Source organism: Fusarium falciforme, chromosome 9, assembly GCF_026873545.1.
Source record: "Fusarium falciforme chromosome 9, complete sequence".
Taxonomy (NCBI): Eukaryota; Fungi; Ascomycota; class Sordariomycetes; order Hypocreales; family Nectriaceae; genus Fusarium; species Fusarium falciforme.
Window position 1 is genome coordinate 118,618 of NC_070552.1, and position 25,631 is coordinate 144,248.

Genomic DNA, 25,631 nt, shown 5'->3' on the forward strand with positions numbered 1-25,631 from the left:
CATTCTCTAGCGGCCCCGCTGAATGGGGAGTTTGAGACATGATGGACGTGTAAATGTTGGGATCTTGGCTGTACGTTGGCATAACATAACATCTCCTGACCAACTTACAAACACCCCTGCATATTAGTCCCGCTAAGAAACCACCTGTTCTCTCACCTATCCTCGTCATCGGCAGAAAAACACCTCGTCTGACCAGCGCCACTCAACTCATCCTCGGCCTGCTCATCATCCGCCGCGTCGTCCAGTGGTCCAAGTGATGCCATTGCCCACCGAAACTAGAAAACCATCCCCGACGCTACCGCAGAGCTAATGGAGGGTCAAAAAGTGGAGACCCTTCGGGCTTGCGATTTAGCTCCCCCGAAGCAACGCCATTGGCCTGACTCAAGGATCCCTCCTGTGAGGGGGATCTCCACGTCAAACTACCACTCCAACCCACGCCACCGGCTTTACTAGTCATGACCACTGACTCAACCAGGTACCCTGACACGAAAAACCTTGCCATATCCCCATGGGGAGCCCTCTAAGACTTCTCCGTTCTTGTTGATGCCTGTGGGGGAAATCACCCCGGTCCCTCAACACCAACTCGCCTAAATGCCGTCTCCATCTCGTGGTCTCTGATCCTTTTTTTCTGGGCAGAAGAAACTCAATTACATTAGCCGCGCGAGTCTAGTGGCGTCGGGTCCTTTGATGCCCTGATATAAAGAAGCTGTAGATGCCACTTGAACCAGCATCCCTCAAGCACTCAACATCACCCCTTCTCTCTCCATCATGAATGCCCTCCGTCAACGCCTCCCAGCCCCCCGGCAGGACCAAGCAGCCCGCAAAGCACGCAACCAAGGCGGCGATGCCCCAGCCAAGGACTCGTACGAGCCCTCTCGCATGGCCCAGCTCGCAGGGGATGCACCACCATGGTATCACTCCGCAGCCCGTCGACGGCTCTACTTTCTCCTCTTTCCAGCAGCAGTCGTCTCCTACGCAACCAGCGGGTACGTTCTCCTCATTATCATCGGTCTTGTGGCTCAGATATCCCATCAAGGGCCGGGCTCCAACGATATCAAAAACAAAAACAAAAAAAACAAACACAATATGCACACATCACCTCATCATCATCATCATCATCATCATGATTGCTAATATTCCACTTCAATTAGATACGATGGTAGCATGATGAATTCTCTCCAGACGGTCTCCTACTGGGATGACTTCTTCGACAACCCACGAGGCGCCCAGCTCGGCCTCATGAGCTCCATCATGTCCCTCGGATCCATCTGCTCCACTCCCATCGCCCCCTACGTCGCCGACAGGTTTGGCCGCCGCTGGGGAATCACCGTCGGCAGCATCATCATGATCATCGGGGCGGTCCTCCAGTGCGAGAGTGTCAACTTTGCCATGTTTGTTGTGAGCAGGTTCATCTTGGGTTTCGGGCTGTCCTTTGCGACTACTTCTGCACCCAGTCTCGTCTCTGAGCTTTCGCACCCCAAGGATCGCGTCACTGTAACGGCCATCTGCAATACTTGGTAGAACTCACTCAATTTGTGGAAGTAACATTGCTAACCCCTACAGTTGGTTCCTCGGCAGCATCGCAGCAGCTTGGATCACATTTGGCACGCGTCGAATCCCCAGCACCTGGTCTTGGAGACTTCCTTCACTCCTCCAGATGGCACCTAGCTTGATCCAGCTGTCCACCATCTGGTTCCTGCCTGAATCCCCTCGATGGCTCATGTCCAGGGACCGCGATGACGAGGCCCTCGCCGCCCTGAAGCAATACCATGGAGACGGTAACGAAACCGAGCTTGTCCGATGTGAATACGAAGAGATCCGCGCTGCAATTGACAACGAGAAGCGTGAGTTGTCCAAGCACCGTGGATAGCTGTCTACTAACACTGTCCTAGTCTCCGGTGCAACAACCTGGAAGTCCATGGTCAGCACCAGCGGCAACCGATACCGCATGTTCCTCGTCCTCTGCATGGGCTTCATGAGCCAATGGTCAGGCAACGGCCTCATCGCCTACTGTAAGTGCCGCGTATCTCGCCTCAAACACCGTCTAATGGCATCAGACCTCTCCCGCGTCATGGATACGGTCGGCATCACAAACAAAAACATTCAGGCTCTCGTCAACGGCCTCATCAACGTCTGGAACTTTGCCCTCGCTCTTACAACTGCCTTCTTCGTCGAGCGTGTCGGCCGCCGCCCCCTCTTCCGAGCGTCAACCCTCGGCATGCTCACAGTCTTTACGGCCTGGACGATCGCATCCGCCGAGTTTGACAAGACGGGCGCAAAAGCGGCGGGCATAGCAGTAATGGCTCTCATCTTTGTCTTCCAGATGTTCTACTGCATTGCCTTTTCGCCGCTGCCGGTCGCCTACTCAGTTGAGGTTCTGCCGTATTCGATCCGCGCCAAGGGGATGGCTACATATGTGTTTTCTACAAAGTGCGCTGTCTTTGTGAACCAATACGTCAACGTGAGTCTCATCGTCTTGCATCTTTAATTGTTGGGTTGAGTTGACTTTTGTAGCCGATTGGCCTTGACGACATTGGCTGGAAGTACTACCTTGTCTATGTTGCCATCCTCGCCGTGGAGAGTTTCATCGCCTATGGGTGGTTCCTCGAGACAAAGGGCAAGGCTCTTGAGGAAATTGCCGTTATCTTTGATGGTGAGGTTGCGGATGTTCGGGTAACTGACCTAAAGAATGATGGTGTCGTGGAGCAGGATGAGAATGTCGAGCGCAAGGTCTAGTGGTAATGCAGGTGATGCAGCCTCATGCAAGAAATCGAGAGATATGATAGTATGGACTCAAGCAATTCTATAGTTGAGGTTTGTGAGCAGAGATAGTGAAGCCGTCTTTGTATGTGTCTGAGGTTATTGATGTCCCATGAATGTTGCTCAACATCATCGTAGCATCGCCAGCAAGTCAATAGCAGTTACCTCGGTCCCAACAGTGCAACTTGGAATGCATCCTTCTCAGCGGGGATCTTCCCACTATCGAGCAGCCATCCTCTCCCTGCACGCTGCATCCAACTTTTCCAGCACCTCCAAATGCCAGCCAAACTCCCCAACGCTAACCCCAAACTTTCTGAGATTCCTCTTCCCCACCAGAATCGTCTCCTCGATATCCCCCGGCAAAATCTCCCTCAACACATCGCAAAACGTCGCAATTCGTAATATCATAACCATCGTAAAGGTACTAACACAACCATCAGAACAACAACTACTTCATCAAGGGGAGAGTCAACTTACACCATGCCGCTTGCAAATAGACACGTTATCCTATTAACAGGATTCGCATCAAACACGCCGATAAAGCCCTTGCACCCCTCAAGGCACATCCTGCACCTCTCCAGTATGGCCTCCTTGCACGGGTGCGTGTGGAAGTGACCCACATTGAGCAGGACGTATTCGATAAACGGCCTGTGGACAATGTACTGCCCGGCGTAGTACCGCCCCTGAAGCCGGACAATATTCCACGCGTGGTTTCCCAGGCGCCTCGACGTCCCCGGGGATGCCTCCTCCCCCGGCTGCTGCTGCTCCTCCGCCCGACTAAGCAGAACGTCTGGGAGGTTGCGGTATATGGTGCTGTGGTAAGACCAGAGGTCGTCGGTCGTGCGAAGGAGCCAGTTGGCGTAGTTTGTCCGCGTCATGCGGAAGTGGTCCTTGCTGTCATAGACGACGCTGTTGACGTGGTTGAGGAACCGCCGGATGGCGGCGTTAGTGCTGATCTGAAAGGCGACCAGCTCCTCCGCGGGATCTAGCGACGCGGGCTCCGGTCTGGGGGTAGTAGTCTCGGCAGATTTACCACGTGGAGCGCCTTGGATGGGGTACGGGACGAGGTCCTCGTAGCGGGCAATGCCTGAGGGCAGAGTGATGGATATTTCGGAGACAAAGTCACCCTCGAAGATGAAGGCTACCCAGTACAGCCGACGGAATGCTTCGGAAAAGACGTCGTTTTCATTTGGACCGATAAGAGTCCTAGCGGGGTGAGTAACATCATCAAGATGACCAGGTTCGAGCGTACCTCTTCGCCAAAGCCTCACATTTCACAGCCGTAGCATGCGCCCAGTGAAACGAGTCCGACACTTGACCTCTTGCTCCCATGTATATACTACTCATGTCAGCACCTCTTGATATCTAGATGAATGGCCTCTCACCTAGCAAGCATGGCACACTGCGTCGCCTCGAGCGTCAGATCCGAGGAGATGTGCCCCATTAACAGCTGTGCCTTCTGCCACAGCTGAACATATGGAAATTCTGCCGGAGAGTCCTGGCTTTCCTCCCCACTTTCAGGTGATCGGAACGGTCGTTTCCGAGGAGCCAAATCACCCAAGCAAAGCACAAGCAGCAAAAGACAGTAACGAGCAGGCGACACGGAATGACCACCTTCTTCATCACGTACTTCAGAGCCAGAGACCCGATGCAGCACGTCCAGCATTTCATCATGCGACAAGAGCGGGAAGAACACATTGACCTCTGCAAAGTACGAGTCCAACATGCGTCGATACCTCTCGAAGGAATCTCCAAACCCAGATATTCTCCACGAATCCGGAGGAAACGGCTTCGGTTCCTGGTCAGGCCTCCGCTGGAAGAAGATGTCGGTCGCTTCAGTCGAAAGAACATTCCCGTGAGAGGTCCTCGTCGGGGCGATATCCGAGAGCAGCTGCCGCACAATAGGCCAATTAAACACGTGATTCGCACAAGCCGTGTGCGACAGCGGGATCAAGATCTGAAAATCCTGCGGCTCCATCTCTGGCGCATCATTCTCACCACCACCCTGCCACCCTGCTCCAGGTGGCTGATGTGTCACATTATCATCTTGCCCGCCGCCAAACCCTGGCGCCGCAAAGATGCGATCCTCAAGCAGCTGTATCCTCTCGAGGAGGATCAGCGTGTTGGCCTCGATCTTTGGCTGCTGCGAGTCCCTGTACACGCAGGCTACGTTCTGCGTCACGCACAGGCTGCACTTTGGCTTGGCGGCGTCGCATCGCGTCTTCCGGGCGCGGCAGTTTGTGCAGGCCTGCCAGACGCGGCGGCGGGGGGGGAAGTACTGAGAGGTTGGGAATGATGTTGAGCTCATGGCATTTCGGATCTGAGGTTAAAAGGATGAAGTTGTCGGATTGGACCCTGCACATTGGTCTAAGGGTGGTCACGTGTATATCATCGCCGAGCGGGAAAACCCCGGGTACCTACCTAGGTAAGAGGGAGTTTAAAATAATTTTGTCTTTCCTGAGACATAGCCTTGAATAGGACTGAGGCTATTTGAGCGCCAATCGTGGGGCGTGCTGGAGGCTGGCCTATTCACATACACTCTCGATGAACCAAGTCGATTGACTCGGCATTTATTCTGATGATTGCCAAAAGGAATCCAAACCCGAAGACAAATTTTGCGGTCCCCACACTCACAGTTCCCTGACATCGGGCATTCGGTTCATCCTTGATGCTCCTCGGAATATGTTCCTTTGCCTGTGAAAGCGGTTAGAAACCATGGTGGAAACGCCGGATTAGAGGCCCCCATAAGGATTTATGACCAGCACTGGCGATCCCTCTATCATAGGGGCATCATGCCCGTGCAGGGTCGTGACGGAGGAATAATCCATCCGCGCTTACCGCTTTGCGTGGTTTTCTTTCTTTCCTCTCTTTCTTTTTCCTCTTCATGAATTCAACACAATTCTTAACAAACGCACGCACACAAATTGTCTCTAACTCAAGAAACCCCACCACCATGCGCCTTCTCAACTCGGCAACTTTGGAGATCGAAGAGTTCTTCAGCGATGACACTCCAACATACGCAATTCTCTCGCACAGGTGGCTAAATGGCGAGGTGTCTCTTAAAGACATGCAGGATGGCACAGCCACCACCAAGGCAGGCTACCACAAAATTAAGCGATGCTGCGACCAGGCCCTCAAAGACGGGCTTGGGTTCGCGTGGGTTGATACCTGCTGCATCGACAAGACCAGTAGTGCGGAGCTGACCGAGTCCATCAATTCAATGTATCGGTGGTATCAAAATGCAGCAGTATGCTACGCGTACTTGGCTGATGTCGAGACGACTGATCCGTCGGAGGATGCGAGCTTCGGAGAGAGCGTGTGGTTCACCCGAGGTTGGACACTGCAGGAGCTCATAGCGCCTGCGACCGTTGAGTTCTTCAATTGCGCCTGGCAGAAAATCGGGACAAAAGAAAGTCTCAAGGATATCATCTCGAGCATTACAAACATCGATGCGGCCATGCTTGAAGGTGCGGATCCCGATGTCTTCAGCATAGCGAAGAGGATGTCTTGGGCGGCGAAGCGGACAACGACCAGATCGGAAGACAGGGCTTATAGCCTCCTAGGGTTCTTCAAAGTCAACATGCCCATGTTGTATGGTGAAGGCGAACGGGCATTTATCCGGCTTCAAGAAGAGATTATGAAGATCTCGGATGACCAGTCTCTCTTTGCTTGGAAGAGCAACAGCAGCAACTATCGCGGGTTGCTAGCGAAATCTCCCATGGATTTTATCGACTGCTTCAACATCATCCCGTCCAAGTCCAAATGGAATCGAATTCCATACTCCCTTACAACTAAGGGGTTGTCGATAGAGCTACCCATGGTACCCTGGGCCATGGAGACATATCTTGCTGCGCTTGATTGTGAGCTGGAAAACATTCCCAACAGTCGCGTCGGAATCTACCTGCAACTTCTCCCAGAAAGAGATCAGTATGTCAGAGTGCTACTAGAAGGAACGGACACCCTGACCTTCGAGGCAAGATTGGCATCGAAAGCCCAATTCAAGCAAGTCTACATTCGACAAAGAGATTATAGAGAGCGTCCGATGAATCGTTTGTACGGGTTCTGGATTCGAACGCCGCCAACAAAAATTACCACCGTTCCGTCAAGGGGAAACGACAGGGTCTCGGAGGTCAACTCATTGAATAAGTGGTCTGATAAGGACCGAGTTCTCGAAATACCAACAGGATCAAGTGGCACTGCTGGATCAATATGGTTGAGTTCGGAATCTGGATCTCGGGCACTGAAACTAGGATTTGATCCAGATTTCAACCCTGTTTGTCAGTTTGGAGGCCATTTATTCAGTCCTGTCAAGCCCCCTATTGAACCACAATCCGTTGCTGCCCAGATGGACCCTTCATGGATGACACTTCCACGAAGTCAGTATCTCCATCGTGGTGATAGACTGTTGGGATACTGCAAAGACGAGTATTCCTACCGAATATCGATAACTAACGAGATGATCGGCAATCGGAGATTGTGGGTTCTGGATATTTTGACTCTTGATCACTCTCTGAGACATGATGCTGTATGTGATGGCTGTGGTCTCGTAAGTCACTGCCTTTCTCTTTTTCCTTCCCGGACAACCTGCTCATCGGCAACAGGATATCTATGGAACCCGTTTCAATTGTCTGGTCTGTTCTGATTTCGACTACTGCTCTCAATGCACCCTGAGAGCAGATGTGACCCACGGTTCTCATGATTTTCAGTCAATTGAGCATCCTAGAGAAGCTTCCTCTCGAGACAGACCGGGCGGGGGTGTTCCTGGTTTTGGACATTCGGCGCATAAGAATTCGCAGCGAACTCGAAGTATTTAACGCTTATGAAATGGCCACTTGTTTATGAAAAGAATAGTTCAAACTTTGAGCTTGCTATTAAACGAATTTTGAGTGATTTGACTGTGGAGATACAGGTCATGACCGGAAATGAAGGTTCACCGGGAGCTGGCTGATACAATAATTCCATCGCCGAACATCCTGTTTACAGCGTGACGATGACAGGAGACCGGTCCCCTACGGGGTCCGCCAATGGCTTTTCGGGACGAGGTGAGCCCTTGAGAAGCCGTATGTGATGTGGCTAAGGAATGATTCCCAGGGCACGAATAAGCCGAGGTAAAGGATAGAATTACTATCAAAAGTGTCAGCAGAGACTCTCAGGCTAGGGCGCACCGTTTGAAGTAGTCTAGATCATCATCCTTATAATCATCGGTAATGAAGCATTAGGAGATTAGGACAGCATATTTATGACGCCGCCGTAGCTTCTATATCCAGTTACGGACGTCTAGGGAAAGTCCGTCTAGTAATATGTGAAATTCATCGTCGCCACGATCCTTTCGGGGCACTAAGTGAATTATAGAAAGATAGTCGTAGAGGCATAGATGCGCGAGGAGTGCGCCCCTACATCGATATGCCTCGAAGTAGAACAGAGTACGGCCCTGCTCCCTAAGAGTCACCGCCTCGAGGGCCTCCTCTGTGTCAGTCTCTGGGCTAGCACCGGAAGATTGCCCAATACAGTGGAGAGCGATCAACTTTTCTTCCACTGGGGTGAGATCATCTAGCTCCTCGGGGTGCTAGTGGTCGCATCCGATGGCCATGTTATTCACCGAACAGGCCTTGGGTAGTTTCTCCTTTACGAAAGAGGCATAGCAGCCAGAGAAACAGCGACATGGGATTCTTCTTATTATAGGAGGCACCTATAGTAGTGCTAAATTATCCTTATAGTATACAGCTAGTAGTAATAGTATCCGGTGCGCCTTCTATTAAATGGTATTAAGTTTACAGGCGAGAACCATCCCATAGCAAAATAGGTAACATGAGATCGGCGTGGTCCTCTCGTCTATGAAGGCTTAGTAAAAAGGCATCGGAGTTTCTACCTAGAGAAGGAGAGGGGTCTCTCTGCACCAGGATAGCATACGCGACGCTTCTTCTTTTCGGTGAAAACAGGCATTCCCGCAGGTGGCTCTAGATCGGCAGCAATTTCGGATGAAAAAAGATCCATCCTCAGCCTGTTATCTACCTCGTTGTGCGGGTGCCTAAGGCTTGGTCAGATGAGACTTGGGCCACCTCCCTTCCGAGTCTCGGGGCACTCTGATCGACCCGGGCGTTGAGGGGGATCTCTGGAAGCGATTCCTGGTTTTGACGGGCTTGCGCATCAGCACGTTGGCCTTGCATATCTTCCATTGTACGGTGGACCTCATCTAATGGAACACGTGGCATGCCGTTATCAGGGGCAGTTGTAGTGACGGGTGACGGAACGCCCAGCACTCGAGACCGATGTTATTCTCTTTGTGCTATGCTGGCAGCATGCTAGTCATATAGATCATCTATTGTGCGACGTATCTCATCCATCGGGACCTTGATCCTCTTCTCGTGGGGAACGGTCATGGCAGTAGACACCGTCGTAGGCTTGTGTACGGGACTGGATCCTTGATCCTATTTGCTTGCCCCCCCCGAAATGGGGTCGTTCTGGTCATTCGCCTCGCGGATATCACATCTCCGGGTCATAGGTCTCGCTCTCTGAACCAGAACTGCGTTTCACAGATCGTCACAGGTGAAGAGCTGGAGCTCACCACGTTTGGCGAGAGAGACATCACATGGCCGGTTCAATCTCTTACCACCGTCTCGCATTCATTTGATTCGATAGTACCACTAGACGCCAGTCATACACAGCTCTCTTATACTTGTTGTGACGCGCTGGAAAACCACTCTCCTTTCCCTGTTCCTGCGCCCGGGCTTTCATCACAATGGCTTGAGAAGAAAAGGTCGTGGTTTCGATGGCCAAGATCCGTCCTTTCTCCCGGCTTAAAGAGATTTTATTGAGCAACAAATCCTCCATCAACAGAAAGGACAGCCCCAGTGATACAACCCGCGTCAGGCGAAGCAAGAAAACACGCGGCTGCGGCAATCTCGCTAACAGAACCAAATCTGCCCCAAGGATACTTGGCCAAGGAGTTGGCTACTGCGCTCTCGTCGTACAAATGCGGCTCAAAGCATGATGTAATAACGTCTACGGCAGATTAGTCGCATCCAAGATCAGAGGCAAAAAGATGCTGGCGACACCCACCTCCAGGACAAACAATGTGGCAGTGGATTTTGTGTGGTGCCATCTCGACCGCCACGGACTTGGTAGTCAGGAGAACAGCGCCCTTGCTTGTATTATAGGCAGCTAGAAATGGAAAAATAATTGTAAGCAAGCATGTCTGCAGAGATATGGATGGCATCTCATCTAACCAATGCCAACATCGGCCGTCAACGACGCCGTAGAGCCGATGTTGACGATCCACCCTCTGTCACCCGAAGATAACACATCCTGTTTAAGAAACTGACGAATCACATATTTGCATCCCAGGAATACCGATCGACTATTTACCCTCATAGTCTTGTCAAAGACCTCATCGTCGAGGTCGTACAGGAGTTTGCCGGCATTGGGTGCTTGCGCCTCGGGACATATGCCCGCATTGTTGACCATGATATGCAGTTGGCCGTATTCAGCGACTGCCCTGGCAATCATCTGGTCCATTTGTGCCGAGTCGCTGACATCAACCTTGACGAAAATTGCCTGTCCGCCTTTGCTGGTGATATATTTGTCTGTCCGAAAACCTTTATCAGCGTCCCGGGAACCCCCCGTGCCAGGGTCCTCCTTGATATCTGCGCACACGACTTTGGCACCTTCTTTTGAGAATCGGAACGCAATGGCTCTGCCAAAACCCGATGAAGCACCCGTTACCACTGCCACCTTACCAAGAAGACGGCCAGTGCTCAGCGGAGTCGGATCATCCATCCAGTCGGTAGGCGGGGTAACCATGGGCTTCGAGTCTGACATTTTTCGTCCTTTGACCGAATGATCAACCAAGTAAGGTAAGTTTTACACCGAGTAAAAGAGTGGCGCAACAGAGAGGAGGGCAAGGAAGTACAAGACCTGTTCATATGGGAGGGGGTTATGCTGGGATAGGTAGCTATCTGCCCAACCTCTTGATGCATGCAGTAAGTCGTCAGATAACTTCCAATCCGTCCTCGAGGGTGGCTAGGCAAAACACCTCTTATTTTGTTCAATTTAGGGTTAGTTCGTTCATATCCCGCTTCCACATCACCCAACCAGACGAGGATAATTTGTCATGATAAGCCTGGGCCTAAGTATTCCCAAATAGGTAACTTATACCATTGTTAGTTATCTTGTTGACTTGACCTTACCGACCCATGGCTTCGTAGGCAACTAGGGAATATGTCACCCCTTTTCATCTCTTCTCCAACGCTCCTCATCCCCCGCTACCAAGATTGATTTCTTTCCTCTCTTCAACTTCATCGCAATCGAGTGCGTGACAGGTCCATCACAATGTCAGACAAAGTCAAACCCAGCACGCCTATCCAGCAGACAATCTCAAACCACGTCGGAACGGTAGAAGATGTGAGGCTGAAGCGCGACTTTGGCACATGGGGCATCCTGTCCATCGCATGGAACATGGTCAACATCTTTGGCGGCATGTCCTACATTTTTGTGGTGGGATTCTCGGCTGGAGGCATCCCTTCCATCTTTTACGGCTTGTATAGCATACTTTCCATTCTACCAGCTGCTCTTGACACGCAAGCTAACCTTGGCCACAGCATAGGCTCTTCGTTCTGCGTTCTCTGTATCATGGCAACTCTAGCTGAGTGCGCTTCCATGTTTCCCACGGCAGGCGGCGCTTATCATTTTGCCACCTTTCTCGCTCCCGAGAAGTACCGAAGATATATCAGCTATCCGCTTGGCTGGCTCAACTACCTTGGCTGGGTCTTCACCATCGCCTCCTGCTCAGCCATCGCCACATGGTTGACCTTTTCTCTGGTCAACCTATGCAAGCCCGAGGTCTCAGTGACCACCCGGTGGCAGCTGTTCCTAGTTTATATCGCCTGGTGTACCATGGCATGGGCGATCAATGCACTCATGTTGCCCGGGGTGGGTTACTTGGAAAATTTTGGCTGTAAGCTAACTACTCACTTAGCCGTTGGGCTCAATCATCTGACCATCTCTCTCTCTCTAGGTGCAGCCAGCATGGTTGGGTTTGTGGGATTTGTCATTGCTCTCCTCGCTCGCAGTCCAAAGGCAGATACTGCGTTTGCTTTTAAAGATATCGTCAATGAGACGGGGTGAGTGCTTTTGTAAGCTCTTGTCACCATGCTATCTTTATTCTGACGGGTGCCATTTGCCTACCTAGTTACTCGACTGCTGCAATGGCAGTTGTCCTGGGTCTGTACAATAGCATGGTTGCTTTCATCTGCCTGGACGCAGCTTGTCACATGGCCGAAGAGCTTCCGCATCCTGCTGTTCAAATTCCGAGGGTCTTGTACATTACTATGGCCACTCAATTCACGGTCGGAGTAATCTACATCTTCACAATTGGCTTCTCCATTACAGATATCAACGTCATTATCAAAACACCAACTGGGTAAATAAGTGTCGGAACTATTCATTCTTCATCATCGCTGATGAATTGTAGCGTCCCAATCATTGAGGTTGTGCGACAAGGTCTCAAGAGCGACGCTGCTGCCATAGTCTTCAACGTCGTCTTGCTGATCAATTTTATGGCATCCACAACTGGAGCTATGCTTGCCTCCAGCCGCCAAGGATACGCTCTCGCCCGGGATGGTGGCCTATTCTTCAAGCAAGCGTGAGTGGCAGGCCTTGAAAATGAATGGGCATTCTGACTGACTAGTTAACTACCCGCTAGGCTCACCAAGATTCAGCCCAGGTTCATGGTCCCACTACAGTCGCTCAATCTTTGTTTCGGACTTTCGATACTAATCGGCATTGTGTAAGTAACAGAAGAGCCTGGCTTCATGGCGAGGGCGCGGACCACTAAAAGCTGATGTAGATATCTCTTCTCAACACAAGCATTCAACGCTTTGTTGGGAGCTGAGGCACTCTTTATGCTTTTGAGCTACGGTTTGTTTCCTACACCTGGCTCGACGCGTGAATCTTGGTTAACTGATAGAAATAGCGCCCCCGTCCTTGATGATGCTCATCTTCGGTCGAGCACAGCTGAAAACGACCAAGTTCAGTCTCCATCGGCTCGGATACTTTTACGCAGGTGTGGCGGTTGTCTACACGGCAATAGTAACTGTTCTTGTCATGGTGAGCAACTCCACCTGTCCTCCGAGTCTTGTTTGCATGTTGACTGTCCTCAATAGATCCCCCAGGTGCACCCGGTCACAGCGTCCAACATGAACTACACAATCCTCTTCGCCGGTAGTTTTGCTATCTTGTGTCTCATAATGTGGGTGCTGGATGCCAGAAAATCGTACAAGCCCCCGACATTTGAGCAATTTGTGGTTAACGTGGCTCCGCCTGAGGACAGAGGGGTGTTTGTAGAGGGTGACAACTCGCACCACAAGCATGGTGTAGAGTAGGATTTAATCGCCAAGAGTATTTAGAGGGCAAGTTTCGAGCGAGCTTCCGTACTTGTCAGATGTTACAAAGGCAGGGCTGCATTTGACAGGTGATAGTTGTGGCTTACTGCTGCTACCTGAGCTGAATGTTAGCTATCCCGCCCTGGTCTAATCAACCTTGCTGCTACTTGCGTGGTCTTATTTCTAGATAACAAGATTAATCTCAATGCCTGTCTGCATCATGACGGTCCGCCACCGACATTTATCGGTCCCCTCTAAATCCATATCCGCCCAAACCTGTCGAAAGATATTGATCATGGTTAGAGGCGACCCAAAGTTGATGCTAATGCTCATAGTGTTGCATGCTGTTTGTAGGAACTGACGGTCATTTGCGTCAATCGCATGTACTCCAATCATGAACAGGGGCCAAATGATGGATTGCAGCCAAGACAGACTTCGCAATGCCGTCATGCCTTGGCCAACGCATGCTCGCATGCGTCGATCCGAAGGCGGTAAGCTACATATATCATCATAGATGCAACTCAATAATCCTTGTCGCCAAATTTCATTGACCTCGGCCACAAACGCGCTGTACGGCGCGGTGGCGGTCGAAGGCCCCGGCTGCCACTCCTTGACCCGGTATAGAAGGTCTGCTACGTCTGGTATGAGGCTTCGAATACCCTCATTGTCTGAAAATGGGTCCAGGACCATTCGATGAAGCCGTGTAGCTTCTTTCAGGAGGCAAAAGAATCTCTAATCAGGCAAGTTGCAGAACCACTTAGCGTGGTCCCTTGAGAATAGGCTCTCGTGAAGAGGGTCTGTAGCCAACCGACCCAGTCAGCGAAATAAGAAGAAATGGGACGGATGAAACTACCTTCTATAAATTCAAGAGTATCAGCATCTGCCAACGAGCTGTCATGCCATTTGACCGTCCTAGCGATCGCCGTCATCCAGCTAAAGTGCAGGTGGAGAAATGACATGACGATAGCCGAGTCTGGGCTCGGTGGCGTCACGGCCTTGTCTTGTAGCAGAGAGCGCACTAGGCCCAGCTTTGACGTCCAACAGGCCGTGCCGCTTCCGATAGACTGACGGTTTTGGTAAGCTGCGGTCAACGTATTCAGGGAGAACAACTGGAAGCGTACATCTGCGATGATGGACAGAAGTATCGTTGCGGCTAGGGCCTCAGTTCGCCTTCGGGACTTGACGGCGCTGCTGAACGACACCCTGGACGCGTCACGATAAAGAGACACGACGCCCGGGGGCAGCTGGCTCATGCCGCCCAAGTGCAATGCCGAGGCTCCCAGGATAGTTGCTCTCAGTGGCGGACAAATTGATGCCAGCTTGCCGTACACAAGCTTGAATGGATGGTGATGCGGGGCCACGGGGTAGAAGCCCGGAGCCAACACGCTAAAGACTACACGACGTCAGGACTATCCTCAACTCCCGTCACGATGAAAGGGAAGGCGACAAAGGCGTTGACGTAGAGTGGCTGAAAAGGTAGGTGTCGAAGGGACTACTGAAGTCTGAATAGCTGGTGATATCCTGAATAGAGGTTGAGAAGGAGGACAATCCAAGCCCATCATGGCTCCCAAAGGTTGATGCTGCCGAAGAGTCGATGTCCAGCAACACCATGGCCTCGCGGCTCAAGAGGCCAGCAGTTTCGGGGCCAGGGTCAACTTGGGGTCTGGGCAGGTCATCCAGACCTTCCATTGAATCTGTCGAAAATTCGTGCATGTCTTGACCCACTCCTTGTTCTATGTGCTGATGGTCATTGTTGGAGATTTCGGCTAGTTCCAAGAGTCCCACATCCTGTCGTGGGCTGGTAGGAGTCCAAAAGCCGATTGGAGCATCCAAATCTGACTGCATCAAGTGCCATATTCCGTCGTCTTGAGTCCCGAAGCCAAGGTGCGAGTCCAGTCCCAAGGCATCAGCGGGCTCAAGAATTCCCCAATCCTGATCTTGGCGGTCACTATCACTCCCCGAAGGCCGGTGGGTAGCCATGTCGTTCTGCGATGTAGCGGGCGAGTACGAAGCGGCAAGGATGGACCGGGCGGGGCTAACGTTAGTTTGAGATGCGGCGGTACTGCTCAGACGACGACAGTTCTGGCAACCTTGAGGCTCTTCAGGGCCTGTTTCCGTGCCTTGCAAGGGCGGAGGCGTTGGGCCGAAAACGGCAGGGGGTCGATCGGGGAGCACCTCATCCGCAGTTCCGGCAGGCAAAGAGCAGACGCTGTCTTGCGACTGGTTTGCTGGGGCGGACTGGGTGCTGGCGTTGTCTGGAGCAGGAACCGATGGCTGAGGGGGTGGTTTCGGCGGCGGCGGCGGCGGTGATAGCTGTCTGGTTGTAGATGTCCGCCTGGTGGCTGCCGGTCCTCTTCGTCTGGTCGACTTGGGAGGCCCATTCTCGGGAGCAGAGCCCCTTGCGAGCTTGCAAACCAGTTGACCACTGTAGTTTCCTTGAGCTCGGAATTCCGTAAAACGCATTTCGTAGCCGCCGCAGACGATACCTCTTGTCTTGCAAGTCTCGCAGGAGGGTTTCGCTTCGTCGCATTTCCGCCGTTTCTGGCGACAGCTCCAGCAGCCTGACAGACAGCTGCAAGTTAGCCTGGGCACAAACACCAAGGAGGATGGCTTGTTTGGGTCCGAGTCTTTGTTCTTACCACCACGAGAACGGATTCCTGGCATCGTGGCGAGCTGTGGGTTGAAAGAGACGTCGAGTGATGCCAATCCCCTCGAAAGGATGCAAGGCGGCGGGGGTAGAGAAGTGCGACCAAGCTGAAATAGCGGACCACGAGGGTCTTTGCCTCAACGTCTTCGCGCTAAAGTAGCGTCGATAACAATACAATACCCCGCAAAGATTGCGGGGATGAACGGACGGGAGGCCTGGGTATCAGTACCCCGGATATGGGACGGACCCAAGAGGAAAGGCCGGAGGGGGACGCTGGCTGATACGGGAGGTAGGTAACATCGCAGCCATTCAGCGCATTTACATTCACAAGCAGCATGTCCTGCCCCCCACTTTTGACTGCGCCAACAGTAATGGCTACTCGACCACAGGCAGGGAGGTATAAGCAACCAAGAGCAGATATCAAGGTTGAATTTTTGTAACCGGCCATCGCTTATCTATTGTCCATCTATCTCATCACACTTCTCTCGAGGTGAGAAATATGGGCAGGGCTACTCGTTTCCAGCATCCCGTCGGCTGTGTTTTGACACGTTGCAATTCCGTGGGATGGTTCACTCACTATCAGCCGTAGAGCCATTGGGCAAAGGCCGTCCCCCTGCGCCTTTCCCCTGCCGTCTCGACCGAGCCTCGGCTGTCGTGGTGACGCAGATTAGGTACTGAATGCGGGGACAGGACTAACCCGAACTGTCTTGGATAGCCCACAGTGAATCAGTAGCGAGCTTAGATATCCTAGATAAGCTCTTTCAAGTTTAGCGGAAAGCTTCCCTATCTACAGCATCTAAACGGCAGCCGTGTTGCCTCCGTCGACTCTCAGATCAGCCCCCGTCATGAATCGAGACCCATCACCCAGGAGAAACAGAACCGCAGCCTCGAGATCCGCCACCTCCCCGAGCCTCCCTAGCATTGCCCCCGCCAGCCATAGCTTCTTCAGTGCCGGATCCGCATCCAACAGCTCCTGGGTCATGTCAGTCCGCAGGTAGCCCGGCGATAACGTGTTGACTCGGATCTTGTTTTTACCCCACTCCTGTGCCAGAGATCGGCCGAGTTGGAGCACCCCGGCTTTTGACGCGTTGTAGTTGCAGTTGTTGATCCCCTGTTCGTTCGTTCGTTCGCACCATGCGTTAGTCTCGAAAAACAACAAGAGACGTGTCTCGGCTCACTCACCCGGTTCGCAGCATGGGCCGCCATTGACGCTATGAGGAGCAGGCTTCCGCCGGTGCCGTTCCGTCGCATCACCTTTGCGGTCTGCCTCGCAACTAAGAAGCTCCCAGTCACATTTACATCGATGACCTGGCGAAAGTCTTCTGCCGCAAGCTCTAGAGCGTCCCCAGCCATCTGGATTCCGGCACAGTTCACCAGGCCCGTTATCGGCCGGCATCGCTGAGTCGCCTTCTGGTCAACATCAGCCAAGGTCTGCTCGACCGCTGCCTCGTCTGTGACGTCACACTTGTAGAAACAGACCCAAGAGTCCTCTGCGCCTGCATGCAGCTTGAGGTCATGTAATCTGTCCGGTGCTGGCCCAGCGAGGATATCGAGACAAGCGACGTCGGCGCCAGCCGTGAGGAGGGTTTTCAAGAGCTGAAGACCAATTCCACGTGCACCGCCTGTCAGGATGACGGTGCAACCAGACAGAGAAAAGAACTTTTCCAGCATGCCTTGGCAGCTGCGGGAGCTTGAGGTGTCGTTGGCGCCACTCGACATATTTCAGACTGCAACACTTGACAAGCTGAAGGGAATGGACAAGGCCGGCCGATAGACTTTAACTCCGGATGATTTGAAGCTCCAACTAACTAGTGCATCTCGGAAGCTTTTGAATATCGAGAGGCCGTCGGTCGCACGTAATCCGGGGGATAAACATGCTTCCATAATTGGTAAATATCTGCACTGTTGTCTGTTTTAGGCTAATTTATCCCGAGGAGTTCCATCCCCCTATGTGGATGGATTATCAGATCTGACCGATGGAGAACAATAATAACCGCATTGTAAAAGAAGATTGCCCTGGCAACTTGTTACTACTCTACCTTCTCCTTTGGTGTTTTGTACTTGAGAGGTATAAGCGTCCTCGACAAGTAACGCGCCAAACCACCATCATCAATTGTCACGCCATGGACCCGTCACTATACCTTCAATACGTCGAGCTGGTCGAAGCCGGCGAAATTCGCAAAGCTGCAGATCAGTTCTTCGCTCCCAGTTTTACCATTTTCAAGAACAATCACGAATACACCGACCTCGAGTCCTTCATGCGCACAAAGGACTTTCAACATCTCTTCATGCGCGAGACGATCAACGTCCTCGGGTATTACCAAGGAGAGAACTCTTTCGTGGTGGAGACAATGTACGGCTGGCACGCTGAGAGGGATGTTGACAGGGCGGAGTTCGAGAAGGCGGGGCTACTGGACGGATACCTACCGTTAAAGGCATCAGAGAGCCTCGAAACACACTGTGTATTCTTCTATGAGACGGAGGGGACCAGGTTCAAACGATGCAGAGTGTATGAGCTAGGAGCGCAAGAGTAACTAGGTGCTTGAGCTTGGTGTTCATGTAGCCCACGGGAACGTACGCACAAATTGACAGCAAGTGCAATACGCATACATCTAAAGCTCAGACGGGCAGTCTGTCATTCTAATATTGTGCTGGAAGTATTCTACGATCTGATGTTTTGTCTCTTTCGATGCTAATACGCTCACTTAACATGGGCTTGACTCATCATCATCCAATTGACTATTGAAGTGCCTGGTCTAGTCCCTACCCTAGATCTGACCCTACACGTACTCTCCTACTCTCTCCTCTTCGGCCGATGGTAACTCTCGCCTCGGCCAAACTCGTTAAGACTACTTCCATGAGCTTTTATTTGCCGACTCCTCCACAACACATGGAGAATGACGATTCTCAGTGCCTGGCTTGGCTTGTTTACCTGGAGGGGTCCTTTTGGCCTTGCTCTCCCGCATTTCTTTCCAACTGATTGAGACGGCTTTGGATAGATGTGCAGTCGTTGTGTATGTCGGAGTCATGCTTGAGTGTAATGGTAGTGTGTTGAATAGGGCTCGCAGAATTATCTCTATCGATAGCTGCTGTTCTGAATTAGCGGTATCCGGTGACCGACATTGACAATCTCACTTACATGTGTCATGTGGTATCTAGCGTGATTAAGTGGACTTGACCCCTTGCTTTTCGTCAAGAAACAAAGGGTCGCTTTCGAAAACGACGTTATTTACAGCTCTCTTCCGACGAGCCGAGTACCCCGCTTGGGACAGGAATCCCAATAGATCAACCGGGTTGATGACTGCTTCAGGAAATGTTTGAAGAATTCATGTGCCCTATACCGAATTTAGATAAAGTTTCCTCCCCTTAATACACTACACGGAAGCTTCAGTGGCATCTTTAAACATACATTATATTCGTATCTATCTGTTCTTATCTATTTGCCTATCTTCACCATTGAGATAACGATTTCGCTAGAGTCCAAGACCCAGTTTGTCTACCACATTTCTCATTCCCCGTTCCAGTAACTACCACGTTATGAGCTCACCAATTAAATTCGTTGTTGGATACCCTTCGATTACTCCGCTTGGGGAGCTGGCACGCTTTGACGTTGATTAGTATGTCATGCCCGCCCGGGCAACTCCAATACACTTTGCTCCGCATGTCCACGTCTAACTGCCTTCAGCTACATTAACACCCATATGCCACTGATAAATAAATGTTGGTCTCCATTCGGAATGAAGAGCTGGAATGTGGTGGTTTTTGATAACAAAGATACTTTTGACGGAAAGGCACCACGATATGTGGTCCAGGCGACTCTTTTTTTCGATAGTGTGGAGGGGTTACGAGAAGCTTTTGCCAAAGGCTCGGAAGAGACGCTTGCTGATATCTCTAATTACACTGACGTTCAGCCAGAGATGTGGATTGGCAAGGTAGTGGGAACATACGGTGAATGAAGACTTGAAGCGGGAAAGGTCGGATAGGAACCCCCTGTTCGCTATGTTGTATCCGCGTATCATGAGTGTGTTACTGCCTAGAAGTTTTCCATTATACATAGGCCAGCGTATTCACATAGGATGAGATTGATTATCTTATTTATTAGATATTTCTTTTATTTATCCCAGTGAGTTAATTAGGTTACTTATTATATTTATATATTCTTTATATTATTTTTATATCTTTAAATTCTACTTATAATTATATTAATAATTTTGTTATTAAATTTTAATTTTATTTTATTTCTATTCTTTAATTTACTTATTAACTATTTAAGCTTTCTTTTATATTATAATAAAATACCTCTTATTATGAATCTTAAAGGCTTATTTTTAAATAAGTATAAAATAATAAAAAATATTTAAATAAATTCTTTAAAGACTTAATAAAAACTTAAAAATTATTAAAAGCCTTTTTAAGTCTTATAGGCTTATTAAGCTAATATCTTTTAAAGTATTATTATATTTTATATGAAATTAATCTTAATAAAATTTATATATTTTAAAAATATTATATTAAATTATAATATTATAGTATTAAGATATTTATATTATTTAATAAAAAAACTTTTTTATTTATACTAATTTTATTTAGTTACTATTATTTGTATTTATTTTAAATTAAAAATAAATTATTTTTACTATTATAATATATTATAGTTTATTAATATAAGATATTAAGTATAAAAGTCTTTATTAATCTTATAAAACTTTTATTTTTATATTAAATAATGTTAAATATTATAACTTAAGTATAAATAAATTTATACATCTTTAACTTAGTTATCTTAATTTACCTTTTAGCATCTTATATAGTTAAATTACTTTTTAAAATACCTTTTATTTAATTTTAATATCTTGCCTTTAAAATTGTACTCTTTGCATAACAGAGACACTTTAGTTTCTATTAACGACTGAAACAGGGTAAACTATTACCTCTAGCAAGTTGAGCAATTATTGTACTCTAGATGCATAAAAGTATAATACGCGGATATCCTTTCTTTAGTGCGCATCCTCGGCAGAATGAGAACAGACTTCCCTTGGCAACATATTTTCTCCAGTTCCCTCCTCGGGAAAATTCTCACCAACTCGACCTCATTCCACTAGTCTCGTGACTAGCTTTCCCGTATTATTCCCATCGAACAGTCTCAGCCATGTCCTTGGCACGTCTTCGAACGTCGTCGAGACGATGGTCTCATTTCCATCCGAGACACTGAGCTTACCATCCACAATGGCTTGCTGAAGAAGATTCTGCACCTCCAGGGCTTCGGCAGGAGGATAGTCGAATAGGATGAACCCTCTGATCTGTAGCCTCATGGATATTATGTGAAAGTAGTGCTTGAGAACACAGGGATTGCTAGTATTGTACTCCGAGATTGCTCCACAAGCAGCAATGCGGCCATGCCTCGACATGCGAGCAAGCATCATGTCCAAAATGCTCCCACCTACGTTATCGTAAAAGAGATCAACCCCGGCACTGGTTGCCTCGTAGAGGTCGCGTTCGAAATGGGGCGACTTGTAGTTGAGGCCTTTACCGACATTAGCGAGGCGGTTAACATAGGTCATAAAAACCAGGAAAGAGGAAAGAAGAGGAGGAGAACCAACACTTATCAGCACCCAATTCTTCAACCCAGCGGCATTTTTCATCACTCCCAGCAATGCTAATCACATGGGTGGCACCAACAATCTTCTTTGCAATCTGTACCACCATGCTTCCAGTTGCGCCTGCAGCTCCAGACACGACAATTCTATCACTCTTGCGAGCTTCACCGACAATAACCAAGCCATAATAAGCTGTGAGGCCAGTGTTGCCCAAGGTTCCCAGATAGTGCGTTGGACTGAGACCGGGCGGAGGCTCGATCACAAAGAGAGCCGGCATCCAGAATGGTGTATTCACGCCAGTTGACATTGCCCCGGACAATTGAACCCACGGCTACGTTGGCAGAGGTGCTCTCCACCACTTGGCCAAGGCCGCGAGCGCGCATGGGCTCACACGCATCGACCGGTGGGCCATAGAGTCTTTCTTTGGGAATGCTGGGATCTATCCAACTTCTCTGTGCCGGGTCATTGCTGTAGTACAACGCTTGGACAAGAGTTTGATCCTTTCGCAACGGTGGCAGATTTGCCTGCTCGAGCGCAAACGTTGGGTGATCTCCAGAGAGCTCAGGCAGTCCTGTAGGCTTGATTTTGACCACCCAGACACGACTCTGCTCGGGCCTACGGGCCATGACGATGACGTAAACAACTTTTAAGTCAAGAAGATGGGGAAAGAATATGCCAAGGGTAGGTATAACGCCTGCGGGTTTTAGGTGTGTAGCGTCAAGGTATCCTCTACGTTATCAAAGTCTGGTATAACTTGTGTTAGGGTTAACGATTTATAGACATCCCAGACATTTCAGATCTAATCACCTAAAAATGACAAGTTATCCTAAGATATAAAAAAGTGGTAAGAAGCATAGCATAATGCAGTAGTGGGTAAGAGCTCTAAAGTTTTCCTATTATGCTTTAGTCTCAAATTTATTTTTATATAATGTGGCCCGCTAGAAATTTCAAGGCATGACAACAGCGAAACTACTTGATATGGGCTTAAGAATTCAGTTGAAGATCAATGCACAAGTCAAGAAAGTTTAGATTCCGGTGAGTAGACTCAAGGGAATTTGAATAACTCGGAAAGAAGGCGTCATTTCAAGATGCCAATCTTCTTCTTGACACAAACCTGCCGGTGTTCTCTTGCCGAGAACCCGCCCACATCCCGAGCATGTTGGTTGTAAAGCGACGCGAATCTGGGCTGTTTAAAACCTGTTGCATCTTATTATGCCGGGATGACTTTGTCCCTGCCCTTGATCGTCTTCATAAACCCTCCTGCATGCGGTTGTACTGTACGTGGTTTGGTGTGCTTATCGAAAGGCCGGACCCATTCTAGTCCTCTCTCGTTGGTCGTCCGGCCATTTTTGGCCGTGGCGATGGGCCAGTCTTGCGGTAGAGGGCTATCCTGTTACAGGCCTGTGAGGATTTTACATGCCTATTTGTCTCTTGTACCTAATCATAGGTGTCCAGCACATGTAGTGGGAAACATTCAACTTCAGCTTTAAATGCGAGTTGCATCATTATCTAACCCACTACTCAACTTCTAAACTTGAGCCCAGGAAATAACATGTTGATATCTACACATTTCCCCGTCAGTCCGGGAAGAGAGATAGATTCAAGTAACCTCAAGTCCCCATCTGATAGCCTTTGAAGCCTTAAATTGCTCCGAATTCTTTTGGGACTCTGACTCTTGGCCAAAGGAATGGTCCCCCTTTGCACCGCCCAGCTCTGCAAAAATTGGCCAACATCCATGTTGTTTCGACGGGAAACTTCCTTCACGTTTGGCTCTTCTATGAGAAGGACCCCATGAGGCTTAAATGGCTCGCCAGTGACGAGGCCGCCTACTACATAAGTCTTGGGGGCCAAGGGGCTGTAGATAGTAGCCAGAATTCCTTGCGCTTGCATAAAGTCCAATAGCGCTGTGTTAGGGTGCCATGGATGAGCTTCGACTTGATTGCAGGAAATGGGTACTTCATCGTGAGACGCGTAGGGTAGTATCTCCTCAAGGTGTTCCTTTTCGAAGTTGGACACACCGATTGCCTTGCATCTGCCAGTCTTGACCAGCGCCTTCATGGCAAGCCAAGTAGGGACGAAACTACCCCGGCCTCCGTTCAGCTCGGCGACGGCTCTAGGACAGTGCTCTGTGTTTGGTATATAGTTGCCCTCGTCATCGGTTGCAGCTTTCTGGTCTTCGGCAGTGGCACCGAGGAAGTTGCTGGCTTTGGTGAGATCGCCAGCTGACTTGATGGATGCTGGAAAATGTGCCAAAAACAGATCAACATAGTCCAGTTCCAGGGACCTCAAGGTCAGATCTAGACTTTTGCCCACATCCTCAGGCGTGGCAAAATGCGGCCGAACTTGGTGGTGATGAAGATTTCGGATCTAGGAATTCCAGATTGACGAATTCCCTGAGCGATCTGGTGATCAACCTGCGGTAAAATGAATAACTATGTAGAACGCAGCGAGCCTGGCAGCGTTGGCTTACCCCATATTCCCAAGCGGTATCCAAGTGTCTGTATCCCGCCTTCAAGGCACTGGCAACAGCGTCGGCGCACCAATTTGGGTTTTCTGCCAGGTGGGATGGTGTCAGTCGAGCTACTGTAAGACGTTCGCCGTAGGGTTGATGGGGATTCTTGATTACCTGCTGCGAATGTTCCGAAGCCAACAGAAGGTATTTGGACAAACTTGCTGTTGGCTACTCTCATAGGAAACGATGTCGGGAGGGTCATCCTAGAGGCTGGCATGTGCAACAATGACGCTGGAAAATCTACAGATACAACATTCCAGCGAATTGGGGAAAAAAGTGCGTCTTATGTAATAGTGTAACTAAACATAACGTACCCGGGGGGCTGACTAAGTGGCCTTAGGCCGCAACCCTCTCTTCATCAGAGAGGGGGTAACATAACCTATAATTCCGTCGGACCTGTAACAACCTAATTGACCTTCCGCACGCCATTTCTCGGCCAAGTAAGGCCATAATGGCGCCATAAATTAAAATATAACCTTATCTCAATTGAAATTCACTATACCTCGATTTTTAGCTAAAGAAAGCGCGGCTACGAGGCATACGGCGCACGCCTACATAGCCAGCTATTTCGGCCCACCGATAACCCAGGCGAACCCCACCCCGCCAGCTCAATATAGCCTCATAGAAACAGCCAAGCTATACCGCGCAAAGCTAGCTCTAATAAGGAAATATATATATCTTATTAAAGCTAGAAAGCCTCTTCCTTCTAACTCTATTAGGGGGGCTCCTATGGCCCTTACTAGGCTAGAAGAAAAGGCCTTATTTATATTCCTTCGGTCTATAGAAAAGAGCGCCTTCGCCATCATAGAAGCCTCTATTTATAATTATGCCAGCTTTATCTAGCAACACCAATTTAAAGGCCCTTAGGACCCCATATCAAAGGCTTAGGTAAAGAGGTTTAAAAAGCATCATCTAGAGCTTTAATATTCATCGCCAAAGGTCAAAGAAGTTACCCATGCAAGCACTAAGATAGAAATATAATATATTAAAGGCTAATATCACAAATTAAATAGCCTAATCCGCAACCTTAATATTAAGCTATATAACTTTTAGAATTTTAATAAGACCCCCTTATAAATTAAGTAAATAAGAAGTAGCCTAAAGCTATTTTCTACCTAGATAAAACAAAACATAAGACTAACTATCTTTTAGCTAGGCAATAAGGAGTCTCTTATATCTATTAATGCTATTAACGCTGCTAGCTAGGTTATTCCGTTCTTCCTAATCCTTTTAGTAAAGGTCCTCCTAGAGGAATATATATATACTAATATAAATAATTATATAGTCCTTACCTTTACAAATATAAGCTTTAATAATGCCTAACGAGCTATATAGTAACTATAGCACTTTAATTATTACTTTTTTTTTATTAATAAGAGCTTCGCTAGCTCCTCTATTAAAGAATAATTTAATTATCCCTTAACTATTATAAAGAAGGAATTTTAACAAGAAGTATACCTTCTAACCGCGATTTTAAATAAAGAAAGCACTAAGAACCCCTAGGCTTCTTCTAATAAACTCTTTTAAGGCTTATAAGAACCCTAAATTTATCTAATATTATAGAATATTTAATATTATTCCTTTCTGCCTTCCTAGTCATATAAGCCATATAACATAGCCTCTCGATATTAATATCTATTAATACCTAAAAAATAAGCAAAGGGGGGCCCTTAGGGACTTTATAATAGCCGGGGGTATTTAGATATCTTAATTTAACTTCCTTAACCTTTAGAATT

At 49.1% G+C, this 25,631-nt stretch overlaps 8 protein-coding genes across 8 annotated transcripts; 3 read left to right on the forward strand and 5 right to left on the reverse strand.

Annotated features, from left to right (window-relative positions):
* Nucleotides 1-768: 768 nt before the first annotated feature.
* On the forward strand, nucleotides 769-2,736 carry NCS54_01096600 (MFS domain-containing protein; the record flags this gene model as incomplete). Its single annotated transcript, XM_053156254.1, has 6 exons — nucleotides 769-986; nucleotides 1,152-1,517; nucleotides 1,564-1,844; nucleotides 1,893-2,012; nucleotides 2,058-2,461; nucleotides 2,515-2,736. 6 exons carry the CDS (start codon nucleotides 769-771, stop codon nucleotides 2,734-2,736), a joined length of 1,611 nt encoding a protein of 536 aa, XP_053012229.1.
* Nucleotides 2,737-2,979: 243 nt separating this feature from the next.
* Nucleotides 2,980-5,068, reverse strand: NCS54_01096700 (Zn(2)-C6 fungal-type domain-containing protein; the record flags this gene model as incomplete). Its single annotated transcript, XM_053156255.1, has 4 exons — nucleotides 2,980-3,184; nucleotides 3,238-3,966; nucleotides 4,013-4,099; nucleotides 4,146-5,068. 4 exons carry the CDS (start codon nucleotides 5,066-5,068, stop codon nucleotides 2,980-2,982), a joined length of 1,944 nt encoding a protein of 647 aa, XP_053012230.1.
* Nucleotides 5,069-5,713: 645 nt separating this feature from the next.
* On the forward strand, nucleotides 5,714-6,806 carry NCS54_01096800 (ZZ-type domain-containing protein; the record flags this gene model as incomplete). Its single annotated transcript, XM_053156256.1, has 2 exons — nucleotides 5,714-6,687; nucleotides 6,734-6,806. The coding sequence occupies 2 exons, from the start codon at nucleotides 5,714-5,716 to the stop codon at nucleotides 6,804-6,806; spliced, it is 1,047 nt and encodes a 348-aa protein (XP_053012231.1).
* A 3,175-nt stretch (nucleotides 6,807-9,981) lies between these two features.
* On the reverse strand, nucleotides 9,982-10,578 carry NCS54_01096900 (Hypothetical protein; the record flags this gene model as incomplete). The annotated part of the gene is made up of 1 exon (XM_053156257.1): nucleotides 9,982-10,578. The coding sequence occupies one exon, from the start codon at nucleotides 10,576-10,578 to the stop codon at nucleotides 9,982-9,984; it is 597 nt and encodes a 198-aa protein (XP_053012232.1).
* Nucleotides 10,579-11,088: 510 nt separating this feature from the next.
* NCS54_01097000 (Choline transport protein) lies at nucleotides 11,089-13,139 on the forward strand (the record flags this gene model as incomplete). The annotated part of the gene is made up of 9 exons (XM_053156258.1): nucleotides 11,089-11,297; nucleotides 11,358-11,647; nucleotides 11,735-11,879; nucleotides 11,948-12,178; nucleotides 12,230-12,400; nucleotides 12,461-12,544; nucleotides 12,605-12,675; nucleotides 12,731-12,864; nucleotides 12,921-13,139. The coding sequence occupies 9 exons, from the start codon at nucleotides 11,089-11,091 to the stop codon at nucleotides 13,137-13,139; spliced, it is 1,554 nt and encodes a 517-aa protein (XP_053012233.1).
* A 732-nt stretch (nucleotides 13,140-13,871) lies between these two features.
* On the reverse strand, nucleotides 13,872-15,803 carry NCS54_01097100 (Zn(2)-C6 fungal-type domain-containing protein; the record flags this gene model as incomplete). Its single annotated transcript, XM_053156259.1, has 5 exons — nucleotides 13,872-13,936; nucleotides 13,993-14,203; nucleotides 14,261-14,532; nucleotides 14,636-15,700; nucleotides 15,779-15,803. The coding sequence occupies 5 exons, from the start codon at nucleotides 15,801-15,803 to the stop codon at nucleotides 13,872-13,874; spliced, it is 1,638 nt and encodes a 545-aa protein (XP_053012234.1).
* A 779-nt stretch (nucleotides 15,804-16,582) lies between these two features.
* On the reverse strand, nucleotides 16,583-17,505 carry NCS54_01097200 (Hypothetical protein; the record flags this gene model as incomplete). Its single annotated transcript, XM_053156260.1, has 2 exons — nucleotides 16,583-16,897; nucleotides 16,969-17,505. The coding sequence occupies 2 exons, from the start codon at nucleotides 17,503-17,505 to the stop codon at nucleotides 16,583-16,585; spliced, it is 852 nt and encodes a 283-aa protein (XP_053012235.1).
* A 3,371-nt stretch (nucleotides 17,506-20,876) lies between these two features.
* NCS54_01097300 (PKS-ER domain-containing protein) lies at nucleotides 20,877-21,690 on the reverse strand (the record flags this gene model as incomplete). Its single annotated transcript, XM_053156261.1, has 2 exons — nucleotides 20,877-21,310; nucleotides 21,387-21,690. The coding sequence occupies 2 exons, from the start codon at nucleotides 21,688-21,690 to the stop codon at nucleotides 20,877-20,879; spliced, it is 738 nt and encodes a 245-aa protein (XP_053012236.1).
* Nucleotides 21,691-25,631: the final 3,941 nt, after the last annotated feature.